This window comes from Amblyraja radiata, chromosome 1, assembly GCF_010909765.2.
Source record: "Amblyraja radiata isolate CabotCenter1 chromosome 1, sAmbRad1.1.pri, whole genome shotgun sequence".
Taxonomy (NCBI): domain Eukaryota; kingdom Metazoa; phylum Chordata; class Chondrichthyes; order Rajiformes; family Rajidae; genus Amblyraja; species Amblyraja radiata.
This window is the reverse complement of record NC_045956.1, coordinates 105,589,561-105,609,062: the sequence shown is the minus strand read 5'-3', so window position 1 is coordinate 105,609,062 and position 19,502 is coordinate 105,589,561. Positions and strand designations below refer to the sequence as shown.

Below are 19,502 nucleotides of genomic sequence, written 5' to 3'. Positions count from 1 at the left end.
CGGTGTGGGCCAAACTCAGGTTGTTGTACAACTGAATAATTTAGAAACATAAAAACATAGAACATAGGGGCAGAAGGAGGCCATTCGGCCCTTCGAGCCAGCACCGCCATTCATTGTGATCATGGCTGATCATCTCCAATCAATAACCCATGACTGCCTTCTCCCCATATCCCTTGATTCCACTAGCCACTAGAGGTCTATCTAACTCTCTCTTAATTGATTGGCCAATTCAGAAGGGAGATAAATATCAATCACGTTGCTGTGGGCCTGGATCTACGTGGAATCTGGATCAGTCTGAAGAAGGGTCTCGACCCGAAACGTCGCCTATTCCTTCGCTCCATAGATGCTGCCTCACCCGCTGAGTTTCTCCAGCTGTTTTGTCCACCTGTAATCTGGACCAGGTAAGCAAAGCAGATTTAACCCTTTCTAGGACATTATTAAAACACATTAATTTTACTGCAATCATGGTCACAATTACTGTCTATTTTATTTACAATTATAGATTTTTAAATTTAACAAATATATATGTTACAGCAGCCATCAAAGCTCGCTTCCACAGCACTGAATTGCTAATCCATTCCTTTCGATTAATGCCTGCGCTTCCACTGTACACCATGTATGAAGCACCCTGCTATGTTTATTGATGTAGACTGAATTTTGTAGACTGAATTTCTTCATGCTGTGCACAAAACTGCTGTTCTATGTGAAAGAATTCCCACCCCATTGGTTCCTATTAAGTTTGTTTTCCTTAAATACTAGTGGGCTAGTTCTCTCATTTGTGTATCTGTATTCTTAAAATTTCTATAAACATTTAAAGTTTTGTCAAATAGTCTTGCTCCTCACAAAATGGCATACTTTACAATCTTTTTGCCTTTTCGCTTATCTGACATCAGTCTACTCAAAGGAAATTTAGTGCCATGTTTGATAACGTGAATGAATAATAATTCTAGAAAAACAGGTCAGATGGTATCTGTGAAGAGAGATACAGAGTTACCGTTTTAAGTCAACAAGCTTTTATCAGTCTGGATAAAGTCTCTTTAAACTCATTTTCTTTCCACTGATGCTGCTGGAACTGCTAGGTGTTTCCATCATTTTTGTTTTTATTGGGGTTCTCCAGCATCCGCAGTAATTTGCTTTTTAGCTTGGTTAAAATACTGATAGCCCTGTCCCACGGTACGAGTTCATTCCAAGAGCTCTCCCGAGTTTAAAAAAAATCGGACTCGTGGTAAGCACGGAGAATGAACGTAGCGGGTACGTCGGAGCTCGGGGACGTAAATCTCTGAGTTTGAATCAGGGCAAACTCGGGAGAGCTCTTGGAATTAACTCGTGCCGTGGGACAGGGCTTTGAGTCAGTTACGTGTGCCTAAAGTTGGTTACAGTCCACCTTGCAGTTTTTTATGTCTATGACACTTGCAAAGCTGGATATTGTACCGTACCTCCTCAATTGGGCTGTTTTCTACTTCTTAAGCAGAGCACAATTCTTAACCTCTTAAATTTTTATTCGTGAAATAACCATTGAGACATTTTGACAGGTACATGGATAAAAAAGGTTTAGAGGGTACATGGACCGAATGCAGGTAAATGGAACATCTAAATGGTGGCATATTGATTGGCATGGACCTGTTGCTCCGAATGTCCTTCCATGCTGTATCGTTATACATCTCTCCATGCTGTATCGTTATACATGGTCTGATTTTTTTTCAATGCAATATTTGCTCCAAGGTATAGAAGCAGAAAATGCTGAAAATACACAGCAGGTCAGACAGCATTGGTGATGAAGAGAAACAAAAGAGAAACAGAATTAATATTTCTGGTTGAAGAGCATTCCTTGTAACCTTTATTGTTTCTTTTCCAACAGTTGCTGCCTGATTGCATGACCTATTGCACACTTACAACATTTTCTGGATATGTATCAGATTTCCAGCATTTGCAGTATTTGATTTACATCTGATCAATGTTGTCTGCACTATAATCTATCTATATTACTAAAAGTCTGATCTTGACCGCTTTTGGCCCACTGTGCTGCGATTTCCGAGAGAACACCGCCACCTAGGGCCGTCATTTTTGCCCACCTCGCTCAGAGCCCACGTCTGCCTTCCTGGACCAGAGGATTTTTCCCATCGATGAAAAATCAGAGACCTATTAATGTTTTTTAAAAAATCACCATTCTCTCTACTGCCCCTGCTGGAGGGAGGAGGTGGGACTATAAAACCTGGAAGGCGTGTACCTCACTCAGTCTCTGCAAGATGGAGGTCACGTCTCTCTGAGCTCTGAATAACACTGAACACATGTCTACTCAACTGTGAGTGCCCTTAATGTGGTTTGAAAATGGAAATATGTTTGGTTTGAAGTAAAAAGGCATTGCCTGCAAATGGTTGTTTGGGGGATTTGGGTTGAAGTAAAAATACACACTCTCTCTCTCCCCTCCTCTCTCTCCCCACCTCTCCCCCCCTCTCCCCCCTCTTTCCCCCTCCTCTCCCCCCTCTCTCTCTCTCTCCGCTCTTTTTCTCCCCCTCCTCCCCTCCATCCCCTCCCCCACCCCACCTCCCCGCACCCCCCTCTCAGCACCCCCTCTCTCTCCCCCTCACTGTCACCCCCTCACTCTCACCCCATCTCTCCTCCCCTCCCCTCTCTCTCTCCTCCCCTCGCTCTCTCCCCTCCTCCCCCACCTTTCCCCCCTCACCCACCCTCCCTCTTCTCCTCCTCTCCACCCCCCCCCCCCATCCCTCTTGCCCCTCTCTGTGTCTCTGTCTCTCTCTCTGTCTCTGCCCCTTCTCTCTCGGCCCTCACTCTCTACCCCCGCCCCCCCCCCCTCTAGATGTGACTGCAAGTTGGGGGCTATGCGTCAGTAGATAGGGTGGTTATGGGGTAAAATGAGCAAATTAATAATATTAATATAATATCAAGGGGTAATTAGCGTGTGTGCGGGGGGGTAGTTAGTGTGTGTGACGCTGCATACCACCTCTCCCCCCCCCCCCCCGCACAACCGCACTTTGGGGGAACAGACCCAACGGGTCTGCACTTGGTCTAGTACTATACTAAACTTTATCAATGACTCACATCAGCAATAATTTTCTTTCCAAAATTCATACTGATATCAACCAAGCTCTCTTATTTGCTTGTTGCAATGCTCTCATTTCTTTCAAGAACTATTACTAAGTTTGGGAGATGATCATTCTTTTGCAAATCCGCATTGGCTATTCTTATGTAACGTGTGTACACACGAGTTTGTTCTAGTATCAGAAGTTAGTGCTTTTAAAAGGATGAAGAATCTAGGACTGGATCACAAAGATGGATACATAACCAATTTCAGGAGCACATAGCCAGCTGGGTATTCAAGTGGACAGTGCCATAGGTATTCTCAGTATTCTTCAGAAGAAATGAAACATTGGAAGTGCTGAAAATTGGAACTAGAAAACAAATAAATGTTGTAAACATATTTGCAGGAACAACTTCAGAGAGAGAAACACTGCAGGTAAAAACAACAATCATTTATGAAATGGATGGATTCTGAACTGGAGTCCGTTTGGAAAGATTAGTTTATGTGAACTAAATGACCTTTCAAGCCCATGCTCTTCATGTGATTTTTATGAAGCACCTTAAAGATATTTTGTGTTAAATTTGTTGCTGAAATCCATGAAATAGATGCCCAAAGTTATAAATCAAGGAAATTCAAATGTAATTGCCAGTAACCGCAAATAAACACGTCAAAGCTTACTGCGAACAGCAGTCTGTCAATTATTTCCTCATTTAAATGAACATATGCAACTAATGTATTTGTCTAATCGACATAGATGTACTGACCAAATATAGCATTTTTACTTCCTATTTTAAATCAATTCAAGATTTGAAGCATGCCCACTTGCGATGAACCACATAAAATGATTACTACCAATGCTTATTAAAGAATATTTATGTGTGCGTAGAAATGTAAATATTACATCTTTATCTCAGAAGTATTTTTAGCAGTTTCTCAGTAATGTTTCTTTAACAGAAACACAACAAATCTTCAGTGCAATAGATTGTGAACCACAATGATCTTGGAAGGCCCTCCCTACTCAGCTCTGATTTGCAGAAAGGTTCATTGCTATAATTTATAGAAAGGATCTGCAATGCCTATGGTTGCTTTTCCTGTCTATTAATGTTTGTCTGTACAGTTCCGGTTGCTGGCTGGTTTGGATTGTTCTACAGCAGTAGAGTCTGGGATTTTCCACCAATACTGTTTCTGCGATGGGTTCAGAGAAACATTATTATTCTATTTTTTTCCTTTGTACATCTTCTTCTTTTTGCCTCAAATTATATATCTCTATCTTGGTGGTGTTTGTCCTGAGAGCCTGGTAAGTGCTTGGTCAAAGATGTATTGCAATTTTGCCAGACAAAGGGAGCTTGCCTTTTATTTTTGCTTAGTACACTGCTTGCACACCAATTGAATTTTGTAAATGCATGCAGCAGTGTCCTTGAAAGCTGTTTCCAGATAATTGCTACAAGATTTGCAATATTGCATTAATGTTTAGCCTCCAAATGTAAATTGATTCATAGCTGAAATGGTTGCCGGTTTTTCTGTTATTATTCATTCACGTTATCAAACATGGCACTAAATTGCTCATCATACTATACTGTAATATACATTAATACAATTTTATACTGCAATCAGTGAATTATCTTCTGATATCTTTTAACTTTTACTTCTGTAGGGTATATGCGTGTGTTATTTGATAAATTTTGATTGTGATTAATGGATACAATGTAATATCACTACTTAATATTGTATATTTTAATGCAAACTATATATTTTAATTGTATTTAAGGTTGGCACTAAAGCATATGTCAGAACAGCAGTTTTCTGCATTTTTCCCACTGCAGTGGTTGATGCAAGTGTTAAAGTTTGCTCCACCAGATGACATTTACTCCCATGCTTACAAATGATATTTGCTTGTTATGATGTTAATACCTCCACTCTGTTGTAGTTTCAGGAGTACCTTTGATTTAAAATTGGTGAAATTATGATATATAACTTGGACAGGTAAAATGAAAGACAAAACAGTAGTGATCTCAAGACATTATTTATTTCACTGAGGTATTGGGCTTTTTTGAGAATTTTAGATGCTGCCTCACTTTTGCTAAAGAGAGCAGCCTCCCTGAAAGTTAATTTATTGAAATTAATATGTACTTGTGAACACATCAGGTCTCAAGACTTGGCTCTGTCACACTCCAAGGATAGCATGCAAACACTCTTGCTTCATTACACTTGCAAATTTATTTTTTAGATGCAGCATGGAAACAGGCTCTTTGGCCCACTGAGTCCATGCCGACCATCAATCACTCATTCACAAGTTTAGTGTTCTATCCCACGGTCTCGCCCATTCCTTACATATTAGGGGAAATTTTATACAAGCCAATTAATTTACTAATCTAAATGTCTTTGGGATGTGGGAGGAACAAGGAGAATATACAAACTCCACACAGACAGCATCTGAGGTCAGGATCGAACCCACGTCTGTGATGCTGCGAAGCATCTTCTCAAACAGCTACACCACTGTGCATCCCCAAATCTTAAAAGTAAAATGCAAAATCTGTTTTTGATTTAGAGTCATAAATTTGAATGAAGCTACAATCACTGTCTTACTGATCTCAGGAGTTAACCAGCTTTTGCAATTCCCAGTCTTTGTCCAATCAGACCACTTCTCTGTGGAAATCACATGAAACAGTGACCAAGGGGCCAATGAACAGTGAGCCATTTTTAAAAAACTGAGGTGTCTGGGTTGTGGTGCCCACGCTGAAGTCACCATTTTCTATCTTAAGAATGACCGCTCATTCCAACTGCTTTTGATTAGTAAGAGTGTCGGAGGTTATGGGGAGAAAGCAGGAGAATGGGGTTGAGAGGGAAAGGTAGATCAGCCATGATTGAATGGCAGAGTAGACCTGATGGGCCGAATGGTCTAATTCTGCTCATGGAACTCATGAACTTATGCTCATACATCTCTTCTTTTAACTTTATCCACTAGGGTGCCTCTTTATCCACTAGGGGCGCCACATGATGGCAGCCCCTGCCTAGGGTCTGTCTGTTTTTTCCATCTTTTTTTTATTTTTAGTCTGTTTAAAAAAAGTATGTGTTGAAGTATTTCTTAGTATTTTACTTGGGGAGGTGGGTAGGGTAAGGGGGAATCTGTGTCCCAGTCACTTCCTGGCGAGGACGCGACTATTCTCCAAGTCGCGTCTTCGTCCCCCCCCCTCGCGGCCTACCTGCTGGATTGGCGCGGCCTTTCCTGCCAGAGACCGGAGACCGGCCAGAGCTTCAGCAGCGGCGCAGCACTGAAGTACCATCGCAGAGCGGGCGATGCCTTACCGAGGATTTCCGTTTGAAGCTCCGGAGTGTTGGGCCTGCTGCTTCAGTATCGTGGAGCTGTGGTTTGCGGAGTCCTGGGATCCCCTTGCCAAGGACCGCCAGTGTGAATCTCTGCCCAGCTCGGCCTGTGGACTTCGGGAGCCGCGGTCTCCGGAAGGAGGTGGCCGCTGAGGATGTTCTTCCGTTCCGACGTCAGAGTTCCATCATCCCGGCGAGAGGGCCTGAACATCAGGCCCTCCGTAGCGGTGACAGTGGGAGGCTCGGGAAGCCCCGACCAGGAGTGAACAACAAAGAGGAGGATGACTGAACTTTGGCGCTTTCACTCACAGTGGGAAACTTTGATTCCGCTGTGTGGGAATGTTTGTGTTCAAGTCAATCGTGTGTTGTGCTCTTTATTATTTGTATGGCTGTATGGTAACCCCACATTTCACTGTACCAATTGGTACATGTGACAATAAATGTCGCTTGAATCCTGAATCTTGAACTCAGATAACCCTCTGTTTCTGAGACCACCATCATGTTTACATCATTAACCAGTATGCAATCTAAACCTTATCTGTCTAATAAGTTACCCAATGCTGCCCTGATTGCTCATCCTTGTTAAAACCCATGGCTTGGTAATGCCTAACACCTGAAGTTTACAAGTCAAGGCACGATGCTTCAAGGCCACATCCATTCTGATATGTTTGTAGTTATTAATACTCTCCAGACCCTTCCATTTATTTTCTTTTGGCAACAAAGAAAAAGCAATGCTCTTAAATCTTGATTCAGGTGTTCTTAATTTTGAGGTTTTCATTCCCCCCCCCTCCCCCCTCCCCCCTCCCATACCCATACCCCCCCCCCCTCCCCCTTACCCCTTACCACCCCCCTCCCCCTTACCCCCCCCTCCCCCCATCCCCCTTACCCCCCCCCCCCCCCCCATCCCTATCAATGTAATCTTTCCAAGCCATGTTGAGAGAGACTGCATTCCCTAGTCTCATATCAAAATTTGAATTCAGTAGCTCTAACATTGGCAATTATGTTTTAGGCTGCAAAGATCTAAGGTGCCCTCTCTGTGCTCCTCTTCCTCCTTTTTCAGGACCTGAACTTGCATATTTATTGTATCCATGTAACTTTCTATTCTTGACCTGGCAATAATCAGCCCAATAACATGAGATACTAAACTAATAGGGCTCATATTCTGCCCTATGATAGCATCATTGTCTTAGTAATGCAGCACAGAAACAGGTCCTTGGTCCCACCATGTCTATGTCTACCATCTATATTAATCCCATTTATCTGCACCTGGTCCATAGCCTACTATGCCCTGCTGATTCATGTGCTCATCTGGGAACTTCTTAAAGTGAAATATTAAGAGAACATTCTCCACCACCTTCTCAGGAAGTGTGTTTCAGATTTCAACCATCCTCTAGGTGAAAAGATATTTTTAAACCTTTCACTCCTCACATATACCCTTGAGTGTTAGACTCCTCTGCCATGGGGAACATTTTCTTACTGACTACTCAACATATGCCTCTCATAATTTTGTGCACCTTTAACTGGTCTCCCCTCAACCTCCAATGTTTAGGTGTATTGTGTGCCAAGGTACAGTAAAACGTTTGTTTTAGCATGCTATCCAGTCAGATGTGATATACCTTAGATAGATACAGTCGAGTCTACCTCAAGTACAATAAATGGTGCAAAGGGGAAGATACAGAGTTCAGAATATACAGTAGTTCTCAACATCAGTTCCATAGATAAAAGTCCAATGTCCTCAATGGGGTAGAGGTGAATCAGACAGTGCCCTAAAATATGTGTCCCATATCTGAAAATGGGTGTGCTGGCATTGGAAAGGGTCCAGAGGAGGTTAACAAAAATTATCCCAGGAATGATTGGATTAACATATGATGAGCGTCTGAAGGCACTGGGCCTGTACTCGCTGGAGTTTAGAAGGATGAGGGGACACATTGAAATTTACTTACTAGTGAAAGGCCTGGGTAGAGTGAATGTGGAGAGGATATTTCCACCAGTGGGAGAGTCTAGGACCAGAGGTCATTGCCTTAGAATAAAATAACATACCTTTAGAAAGATGAGGAGGAATTTCTTTAGTCAGAGAGTGGTGAATCTGTGGAATTCATTGCCAGATAAGGCTGTGGATGACAAGTCAATGGATATTTTTAAGGTGGAGATTGACAGATTCTTGATTAGTGAGGGTCATATGGGGAGAAGGCAGGAGAATGGAGTTGAGAGAGAAATATAGATGAGCCATGTTGAATGGCAGAGTGCACGATGGATCAAATGGCCTAATTCTGCTTTGGAACTTATGAACTCATGGACGGACTGTTTAGAAGCCTAATACAAGAGGGGTGAAATCTATCCTCTGCTATCATGAGGTGCTATTGGGAATACGATGCAGCTGTTATGTTTTTCTCTTTGTAATTTGCAAATCACCAGCTCTACTAGGATTGGTTGTGGGCTGGGAAATGCCAAGGTATTATCATGTAAGGAAGTGACTTTCACCTCCTTAATGTTAGTGCTGGCATTCAGCTGGTGAGCATATTCCTTTAACATGTCCACCTCTCCAGGTTCCTTGCAGCATTTCTCCACACTTTGTGATCTAATAACCATGTCTAATGTCTCTTTCTGGCCATTACCTTCTTTTGCACACCTGAAGCACCAAGGAGATCTTTCAACATTAAGGTTGTTATTTAAACTCAATGTGCATTAAAGACAGGAAGATGGTTATATATGGGATGTCCCATAGAAGCAAAAAATCCAAACCAAGTTGCAAACTGCATGGGAAATAAACTTTGCTTTTGCAGGAAAGCGGCACAGAATGGACATACTGGAGCAGAATTGTGTGCCTAATTGGTGCAAGATGGATGAGAGAAGTTCACAAGTAATAGGAGTTGAATTAGGCCATTTGGCCCATCGCGTCTATTCCACCATGGCTGATCTCTGACTCCAAATCCCATTGTCCTGCCTTCTCCCCATAACCCTTGATACCTGTCCTAATTAACAATTTGTTTATCTCTGCTATAAAATTATCCACTGACTTGGCCTCCGCAGCCCTCTGCGACAATGAGTTCCATAGATTACCTACCCTCTGACTAAATAAGTTCCTCCTCACCTCATTTCTAAAAGACCACCCTTTTAATTCTGAGGCTATGCTCTCTGGTCCTAGACTCTTCCACCAGTGGAAACATCCTTTCTTCACCCACTCTATCTATGCCTTTCATTATTCTGTAAGTTTCAATGATGTCCCCCCTCAACCTTCTAAACTCTAAATTTGACCCACCTTCAATTATGATTGGCAAGACGTTAGCACTATTCTTGCTGTTTTATGGCAGCTCCTTAATTCATACAGTTAGAGATTGAATGTCAGTAATGCCATTTCCAATAAAGCCCTTTGAATTAAGCTCATAGCCAATCCTGAAAAGTGTGTTTGGTTAACAGGAGAGGTTCATCATCATTTGCATGTTTCTGCAATCTGGCCCATCTCATGTTGTTCCTCCAGTTTAGAAACTTCCAATACAGGCATAGGCATCTCCACAGAATGTTGAATTCAGCTAGAGAAATGAAGCAGAAATAGGGCTAACATTCTGCCAGCAGTCTAATCTCTATACCAAGGGTGGCTGAATGCAGTGGAGGTCAGTTCAAACAGCAGGCAGAGCCTTGGTTCTGATACTTTAAATATGAACACATGTATTGCCCTTAAATCCTAATTAAGGAATGTTTTATTGCAAAAAAAAAACAAAACAAAAAAACTATCTTGATATCACCTCCCTACTTCTTTAATCTCCTCTTGTTCTGTTGAGAGATTTCCTGTCCCACTTAGGAAACCTGAACGGAAACCTCTGGAGACTTTGTGCCCCACCCAAGGTTTCCGTGCGGTTCTCGGAAGTTCCCGGAGGTTTTTGTCAGTCTCCTTACCTGCTTCTACTACCTGCAACCTCCAGCAACCACCTGCAAACTCCGGGAACCGCTCGGAAACCTTGGGTGGGGCGTAAAGTCTCCAGAGGTTTCCGTTCAGGTTTCCTAAGTGGGACAGGGGCATTATTGTATCTAGTCTCACCCTCATCTTTGAATTCAGTTCCTCTATCATCGATGAACTTGCAATTTTTGTTAGACTTGCTGCTGTCAACTTGTGTGGAAGGGGTTCTGAAAATGTCTTGTTTAGGTCGGACAAGGTAGAGACATGATGTGTGGTGGTATGTACATAATATGGTGAATAATGTGCTAACGGTGCTAAATGTACAGAAGTGTTTAAAACGCACACCACCAGATTCAGGAACAGTTTCTTCCCAGATATTATCAGGCAACTGAATCACCCTTCCACAACCAGAGAGCATTGCTGAACTACCTCTTTGATGACCCTCACACTGTACTTGATCGAACTTTGCTGGTTTTACCTTGCACTAAATGTTATTCCCTTATCATGTATCTATATATTGTAAGTGGATCGATTGTAACATAGTATTGTCTTTCGGCTGACCGGTTAGCAAGCAACAAAAGCTTTTCACTGTACCTCGGTACATGTGACAATAAACTAAATTAAGCTGAAATTGAAGACACTTGAAGACATTCCGGAAGTGGCGGCGCTGCCCTGCAGCTGCGGCTCGCCTGCAGTCCGTTTGTTTTTTCTTTTTTTAAATTTCTTTTGGCCTGTTGCTTTAGTTTATTCAGTTTATTTTAGTTGTGTATGTGTGGAGGGGGGTGGGAGAAACTTGTTTTAGTCTCTTCCTTTGGGAGGATGCGACCTTTTCTTGTTGTATCCCCCGTCTCCATCTCCGTCTGCCTTGAGGCCTAATGGCGGAGCTGACGGCCTCCAACTGGGATCGACCTCGAGGCTCCGGAGGCAGAGCCAGGATTTACCAACGCTGGCCGACTTCAGGGCTGTGGTGGCGTTGTGGCGGCGGCGACTTGACTTCGGAGCCTCAGAGGCTCGGCCACGGGCCCAGTGAACTCGGCCGCAGGCCCAGTGGATGACAACGTCGGGAGCTCACAGGTCCCAGGTTGGTGACCTGTTCTCCAGAGCTCCCGCAATAGCAGCTTCGACCGCTGGACTGGAGGGTGGCAGCTTCGTCCGCCACGGGCCGCGGAGTTCGAACCGGCCCGTTCGCGGAGCTCAGATTCGGCCGCAGGACTTACTTACCATCACCCGGTGGGGTCACAACATCAGAAGCCTGGATCGCCTCAACACAGAGGGAGAACAAGGAGGGAAGAGACAAGGACTTTAATACTTTTGCCTTCCATCACAGTGAGGAGGTGCCTGGTAGACTCACTGTGGTGGATGTTAAATCTGTGTTTATTGTGTGTTTTGTTATTTTATTCTATGTTATGACTGCAAGGCACAAAATTTTGTTCAGACTGAAAAGTCTGAATGACAATAAAGGTTACTTTACTTTACTGTTTTCTTCGATTAATTTTTGATCTGCTTGAGTGTTGATCTGCTTGTGTGTTGTTGGCGTTGAACTCATTTGGACATATGGATAATGTTCCATTAGCCTCGTTCATGATGGGAGGCCATTGTATGCACGAAGAACAGTAAAGGTGGACAGCTGTGATTGAGGATACTTAGCTTTGATCTATTCTTTTGGCTCCGGCATAGATGAATATTCGCTCAATGGTAACCCCAAAGACATTGATGGTGATGGACATGCCAATGTTAACGTTGTATATCAAGTGTTAATGGTAACTGTATTATGTTAGACATTCCTGCTTATTGTAACACAGAAGGTTGCCTTCAAATATATCCTGGCTCACAGCAGAGAATTCTGATTAGTTCCATTCTCCCTCTTATTCCGGACAACCCGACAACAACTTACTTATCCATCCATTTCTTGTTGTATCTTTAGCCATTTAACAGCACTGGGGTTAGTTTACAGTAATTTGCACCTACAGCCAATCAACATATCAGTCTATCTTTAGAATGTGGGCAAAGCTGGAGCATCCGGAGAAAGCCGTGGGTTGAAAAAGAGAAAGGTCAGATTCCACACAGAGAATACGAGGTGAGGCTCGCATACGAGTCACTGGAGTTGTGAGGCAGCAGAAGTAATTTGTAGGTTAATTGGCTTCTGTAAATTGGGTGGCATGGTGTTGCAGTGGTAGAGTTGCTGTCTTACAATGCCTGAGACCCGGGTTCGATTCTGACTACGGGTGCTGTTTGTTGTAAAATGTTTTTACTTTTTATAATATAAAAACTTCACTGTTGTGCATATGTTGCACGCATTCTCTTTTTTGCTGTTATTTGGAAATATCTACTATAAACTGTGAAAGCACTCAGCTGCATAAGTTAAAATAGCAGCAGATTGCATTACTGTTACTCAGTAGAGATAAAAAGGATCTGTATGGATACGGGTCATAAGTCTTCTGTTCTCCTATTGCTTTTGCTGAATGGTGAAAGTGGTTAAAACTGGAACATTTTGCTGCTCTTTCATTTTCACTAACGTTATTTGAATGAGGCTGGAAGAACCTCATGTTTTTTCAGGATTTTTATAACCAAAAGCATGAAGAGAACATTAAAACATGCTCCCAAATAATTAATTTCCAAATAACTTGATTCTAACATCTTTCATTGCCTAGACCCTTCCAACTTACATCCATGACACCTCACACTCTCATCCCCACTTCAATAACTTCCAATTCTTAGGCCCCTGTTGCCTTATCTTTACTATGAACACTCTGTCTCTTTATAGCTGCATTTGCTACCTGGAAGGTCTTGGGGCCCACCAGTTCCTCCTTGAATAGAGACACAATCAGTTCCCCTCAGCTAACATCTTCCACCACCTAGCAGAACTTGTCCTTATCCTCAACAACTTCTCTTTTGACTCCTCTCACTTTCTTCAAGTCTAAGGTATAAAGGGCCTGTCCCACTTAGGTGTCCTTGGCACGCAAATTACGTGACTTCGTGGTCGCATTGAGGCGCACGGGCATCGTATGGCCGCGAGGGGCCGGTCCCACTTGGAAGCGCGGAGGGGTATGTAGTTGTGCTGGACATCGCGTGGGGCTCCGAAATTTTTGTAGTGAACAAAATATTTGCGCGCCAACGGCCTGTCGTGGAACTGACGGCCAAAGTGGGACAGGCCCAAGAACCTGGCGCGACGCAACGTCTCACCTTCAACAGCAGCAGAAGCAGGCAAACGATCGCCGAGCTCGACCTGGGGTTCACGGCCGTTGCGGTCCGGATCCGCCCCCACTTCTACTCCCAGAACGGGGCCAAGAAAATTGAAGATAGACACAAAATGCAGGAGTAACTCAGCGGGACCAGCAACATCTCTGGAGAGAAGCAATAGGTGACGTTTCGGGTCAAGACCCTTCTTTTCAGACTGAAGAGTCTCAACATGAAACGTCACCCATTGCTCCTCTTGAGATGCTGCCAGTCCCACTGAGTTACTCCTGCTTTGTGTCCATCTTCAAATGACGTCACGCGCTCCAGACGGCTGTGCGTACGCATGTAATCGCGCCCGAACTTTGCGGGACCATCTCAGCTCAATGCGACCACAGCCAAGGACAGGCCCTTTACCTTGTGCACTCGCAAGGGGCCTCAGCTATGCCTGCCTTTTTATTGATGACTTTGAACACTAGTTGTTCCAAGTGTCTGGACTTTGTCAACAATCTCCCAATCAACCCCCAACCCCTTACTTGTATCCACAACCACTTGCAAGGCTTTGTCCCATTGCACCCCTCTTTTCTACCTTTCTCCCCATACCCTACCAATACGTCATCTGGCCATTCCCTCCACAGATACCCAAAGTGCCGGAAGAACTCCACGGTCAGGCAGCATCTTTGGAGAGAATGAACAGGTGACGTTTCAGACCCAAAACATCGCCTGTCCATGCTCTCCTGACCAACCCACTGAATTCTTCCACTACTTTTTCTCCGGATTCCAGCATCTGCAATTTCTTGTGTCTCCACCTTGTTTTCTATACATTTTTGAATTAAAGATAAATTAATTTTGTGTGTCTGTTCAGTTACAATAAGGAACTTGAACCACTAATAACAATTTCATGTCTTCGCATGACAGTAACATCATATTCGCTCAAATATATTTTTGTTGATATCACGGATTTATTCTCCACTAGACAATGGAATATATCATGGATCTAAAATCATGTGATGTGTAATAGACTCTAGTCACGCTGCCTAGATAAAAGCAGATTAGTACTATGAAGTAGAGGTGTTAGTCACATGCATTCTGCACAACTGCTATTGTTTGTCAGGAAAAAATATGAGAACCAAGGTAGAATGACAGCAAGGCTGACTCTAGATGCTGCCACATTTGACACCGCAACATAATATGTGGATTTTGCTTTTGAAATTAGGATTCACCCAGAGTGTTGTTGCCTACTGATCCATTTTGAATAATTTTAAATTCAAAATTCCATCAGCTGCTTAACAGTAAACTAGGTGACAATCACTGCTGTATGATATTTGTGTAATTGTTTGACTACACCAGATACTACACAACAACATAATCAGAGTTTGTGCATCACATAATTGAATGCTATCCCATAAATATTAATTTGGGATTTCTTATATTGATGTCCATTGGCTGCAATGCACCACTCTACGGTGGGAAGGAGCAATGGCCTGCATCTCTCCTGTCTTGGTTCTTTACAGGAACGCTTCAACATTACGATTTTATGATCTTTCACAGCTAACAGCATGTTAAAATACAGGGGTTTCCCCTACTTTTTCTGCTTAGGGAGTCATCATTGCATATTATTTGCACTTGGGCTTGTGCCTGCAGTTGCTAGGTGCTCCTCAATCCCAAGTCTTGGTTGAACCTTAGGCATGTATGAGAAGACCTCTGTAGGCCTTGAGTCCTTCTGACTGCTGTGAAGAATATCAAAATAATCTCGATCTTGACTCAGGAATATCTGCAGACATAAAGTGGGGTGCCTAATAAATTTTACTCCTTCAAAATTAGGCAAAAAGTTGTGTATTATTCTTTTCCCCTTGTTAAATTATGAACACTGGCCTTCACCACACAGGGAATTTAGTATGGAAGTTGGGACATTATGTTAAAATATTAAATAGTACAAGACATTGGTGAGGCCGCACTTGGAGTATTATGTTCAGTTTTGGTCACCTTGCTATAGGAAAGATGCCAATAAGCTGGAAGGGGTGCAGAGAAGATTTACAAAGATGTTGCCAAGACTCAAGAGCCTGAGTTATAGGTTGGGCAGTCTAGAATTTTATTCTGACTTTGTCGGCTAATTGACCTCTGTAAAATTGCCCCTGGTGTGAAGGGAATGGATGTAAAAATAAGATAACATAGAACTAGTGTGGACAGGTGATTGATGGTCAGCGTGAACTCGATGCGCCAAATGGCCTGTTTCTATACTATATTTTTGAAACAATCAATAACTGATTGAATACGATACGATACAATAAAATTCATCCTCGGAGGGAAATTAGTCTGCCAATAGTCACAACACATGACAAGGTACACTAAAACTTGAAATTAATAGTGTAAGAAAAATAAAAAGACAAGCGACTGTTTGTCTGTATTGTGCCCAGCGCATTCACCGGAGCAAATGAACAAACAAACAAACACAGACTTATCCCCTGGACAGAGGATTCTAAACTAGAGTGCCCCCCCACCCCCTCTCCCCCACTCCGGATCCCCATTGTCTTCCCCTCCCCCCCCACACGCTCCACCACTGCGGAGGCTCCCACCGCCACCGAGGCCCTATTTCCTGTATTTACTGTGTTGTTTTACAATTTCACTTGCACGTCTTGCAGATTACTCGAACGTGGCAGTCACATTGCTGAACAGATTGTGTAATTTATCCTGCGACACTTTTTTTGATACAAGAAATATCACTGCATATCAGTAAATTTTTTATAAAAGAACAGAAGAACAAGGAGCAAGAACGGTCCAAACATGAAATGGCACCAATTCCATCTCTCCGGCCATGCTGCTTGACCCACTGAGTTACTCCAGCATTTTGTGTCTATCTTTGGTTTAATCCAGTATCTGCAGTTCCTTCCTACACATGGAGCAAGCCTGCATGCTTAACCCACTGGATGAGAAACGTTTTGATGCAGATGTCCCCTGTTGTCCGTCTCCTTTAAACTACTAACCTGTCTCCTTTACGCTACTAACCTGTCTCCTTTACGCTACTAACCTTGCCTGACCTGCTGCCTTCCTCTAGCACTTTGTGTTTTGTTGGAGGAGAAACTGTTGGCCTTGGAAAGAAGGTCATCATGTCAGGTCCCAGCCTCTAGATGAGCTGCATCCATTGATGATGAAGGTGTCCATGCACCAAATCCATCATCTAGCCTTCTTTTTTCTTTTCATTCCACTATTGTTTCAGGCTTCCAAGAGAGCATGAGAACACTTGACAACATGAGAGCATGAGAACACAGTGGTGCAACGGTAGAGCTTCTGTCTTTCAGGGTTCGAGAACCGGGTTTGATCCTGACCACAGGGGTTGTCCATTAATTCATAAGTTCTAGGAGCAGAATAAGGCCATTTGGCTCATCAAGTCTACTTCATCATTCAATCATGGCTGATCTATCTTTCCCTGTCAACCTCATTCACCTGCCTTCGCCCCATTACACCTGAAACCCTTATTAATCAAGAATCTGTCAATCTTCGCATCTAATATATTCATGTTATCTGTACGGAGTTTGTACATTCTCCCTGTGACCATCCCCTATCAATAACCTGTGCCTGCCTCCTCCCCATATCCCTTGACTCCACTAGCCCCTAGAGCTCTATCGAACTCTCTCTTAAATCCATCCTGTAATTTGGCCTCCACTGTGTGGCAGGGATTTCCATAAATTCACAACTCTCTGGGTGAAAAAGTTTTTTCTCACCTCAGTCTTAAATGACCTACCCTTTATTCTAAGACTGTGGCCCCTGGTTCTGGACTCACCCAACATTGGGAACATTTTTCCTGCATCTAGCTTGTCCAGCCTTTCATAATTTATAAAGAGTAGCAAAGTCAAATGTGGGTCCCTTGAAGGCAGACACGGGTGAAATTATTATGGGCAACAAGGAAATGGCAGAAGATTTGAATAGGTACTTCGGATCTGTCTTCACTAAGGAAGCCACAAACAATCTCCCATATGTACTGGAGGACAGAGGATCTAAGAGGTTAGTGGAACTGAATGAAATTTTCATTAGGCGAGAAATAGTATTGGGTAGGCTAATGGGACTGAAGGATGATAAATCCCCTGGGCCCGATGGTCTGCATCCCAGGGTCCTCGGCGAGGTGGCTCTAGAAATAGTGGACGCATTGGTGATCATTTTCCAATGTTCAATAGATTCAGGATCAGTTCCTGTGGATTGGAGGATAGCTAATGTTATCCCACTTTTCAAGAAAGGAGTGAGAGAGAAAACGGGGAATTACAGACCAGTTAGCCTGACCGGTGTTGGGAAAGATGCTGGAGTCAATTATTAAAGAGATAATAATGGGGCATTTGGATAGCAGTAAAAGGATTAGTCCAAGTCAGCATGGATTTATGAAAAGGAAATCATGCTTGACTAATCTTCTGGAATTTTTTGAGGATGTGACAAGTAAAATGGATGAAGGGGTGCCAGTGGATTTAGTGTATCTAGACTTTCAGATAAGCCTTTGATAAGGTCCCGCACGGGAGACTGGTGACTAAATTAGAGCACATGGTATTGGGGCAGGGTGTTGACATGGATAGAAAATTGGTTGGCAGACCGGAAGCAAAGAGTAGGAGTGAACGGGTCCTTTTCAGAATGGCAGGCAGTGGCGAGTGGAGTGCCGCAAGGCTCAGTGTTGGGGCCGCAACTGTTTACCATATATATTAATGATTTGGAAGAAGGAATTAGGAGCAACACTAGCAAGTTTGCGGATGACACAAAGCTGGGTGGCAGTGTGAACTGCAAAGAGGATGTTAGGAGGTTGCAGGGTAACCTGGACAGGTTGAGTGAGTGGGCAGATGCGTGGCAGATGCAGTATAATATAGATAAATGTGAGGTTATCCATTTTGGCGGAAAAAACAAGGGGGCAGATTATTATCTCAATGGGTTAGGTTAGGTAAGGGGGAGGTACAGCGAGACCTGGGTGCCCTTGTACATCGGTCACTGAATGTTGGCGTGCAGGTACAGCAGGCAGTGAAGAAAGCTAATGGAATGTTGGCCTTCATAACAAGAGGATTTCAGTATAGGAGTAAAGAGGTTCTTCTGCAGTTGTATAGGGCTCTGGTGAGACCACATCTAGAGTATTGTGTACAGTTTTGGTCTCCTAATTTGAGGAAGGACATTCTTGTGATTGAAGCAGTGTAGCGTAGGTTCACGAGATTGATCCCTGGGATGGCGGGACTCTCATATGAGGAAAGATTGAAAAGACTAGGCATGTATTCACTGGAGTTTAGAAGGATGAGGGGATATCTTACAGAAACGTATAAAATTATAAAAGGACTGGTCAAGCTAGATGCAAGAAAAATGTTCCCAATGTTGGGTGAGTCCAGAACCAGGGGCCACAGTCTTAGAACAAAGGGAAGGTCATTTAAGACTGAGGTGAGAAAAAACCGTTTTCACCCAGAGTGTTGTGAATTTATGGAATTCCCTGCCATAGAGGGCAGTGGAGGCCAAGTCACTGGATGGATTTAAGACAGAGTTAGATAGAGCTTTAGGGGCTAGTGGTGTCAAGGGTTATGAGGAGAAGACAGGCACAGGTTATTGATATGGGATGATCAGCCATGATCACAATGAATGGCGGCATTGGCTCGAAGGGCCGAATGGCCTCCTCCTGCATCTATGTTTCTATGTGTCTATGTTTCTAGAGCAGAGGTTTACATTAGTTTCGAGATACAGTGCAGAAACAGGCCCTTCGGCCCATCGAGTTCACACCGACCAGCGATCCCCACACATTAATACTATCTTACACACACGAGGAACAAATTACCTTTTTACCAAGCCAATTAACCTACAAACCCGTACGTCTTTGGAGTGTGGGAGGAAACCGAAGATCGGAGAAAACCCACGCGGTCTCAGCGAGAATGTACAAACTCTGTACAGACAGCAGTTGTAGTCAGGATCGAACCCGGTTCTCTGGCACTGCAAGCACTGCAAGGTAGAAACTCTACCGCTGCGCCACTGTGCCGCCTTAAAGTGATTGACCTCCAATGAACCATAACCAACCTCCTTTTGCAAAATATGCCTCCAACCTGTATGGCTCTTTCTCTTTGA

At 43.4% G+C, this 19,502-nt stretch overlaps 1 protein-coding gene across 1 annotated transcript in view; it reads left to right on the top strand.

The window, feature by feature from the left end:
• Nucleotides 1–4,162: 4,162 nt before the first annotated feature.
• Nucleotides 4,163–19,502, top strand: part of gabrg1 (gamma-aminobutyric acid type A receptor subunit gamma1) — a 152,539-nt gene continuing 137,199 nt past the window's right edge. Inside the window, exon 1 of the mRNA XM_033028027.1 lies at nt 4,163–4,337. Coding sequence (XP_032883918.1) covers nt 4,231–4,337 — 107 coding nt within the window. The 5' untranslated portion in view covers nt 4,163–4,230. The remainder of the gene's footprint in view (nt 4,338–19,502) is intronic.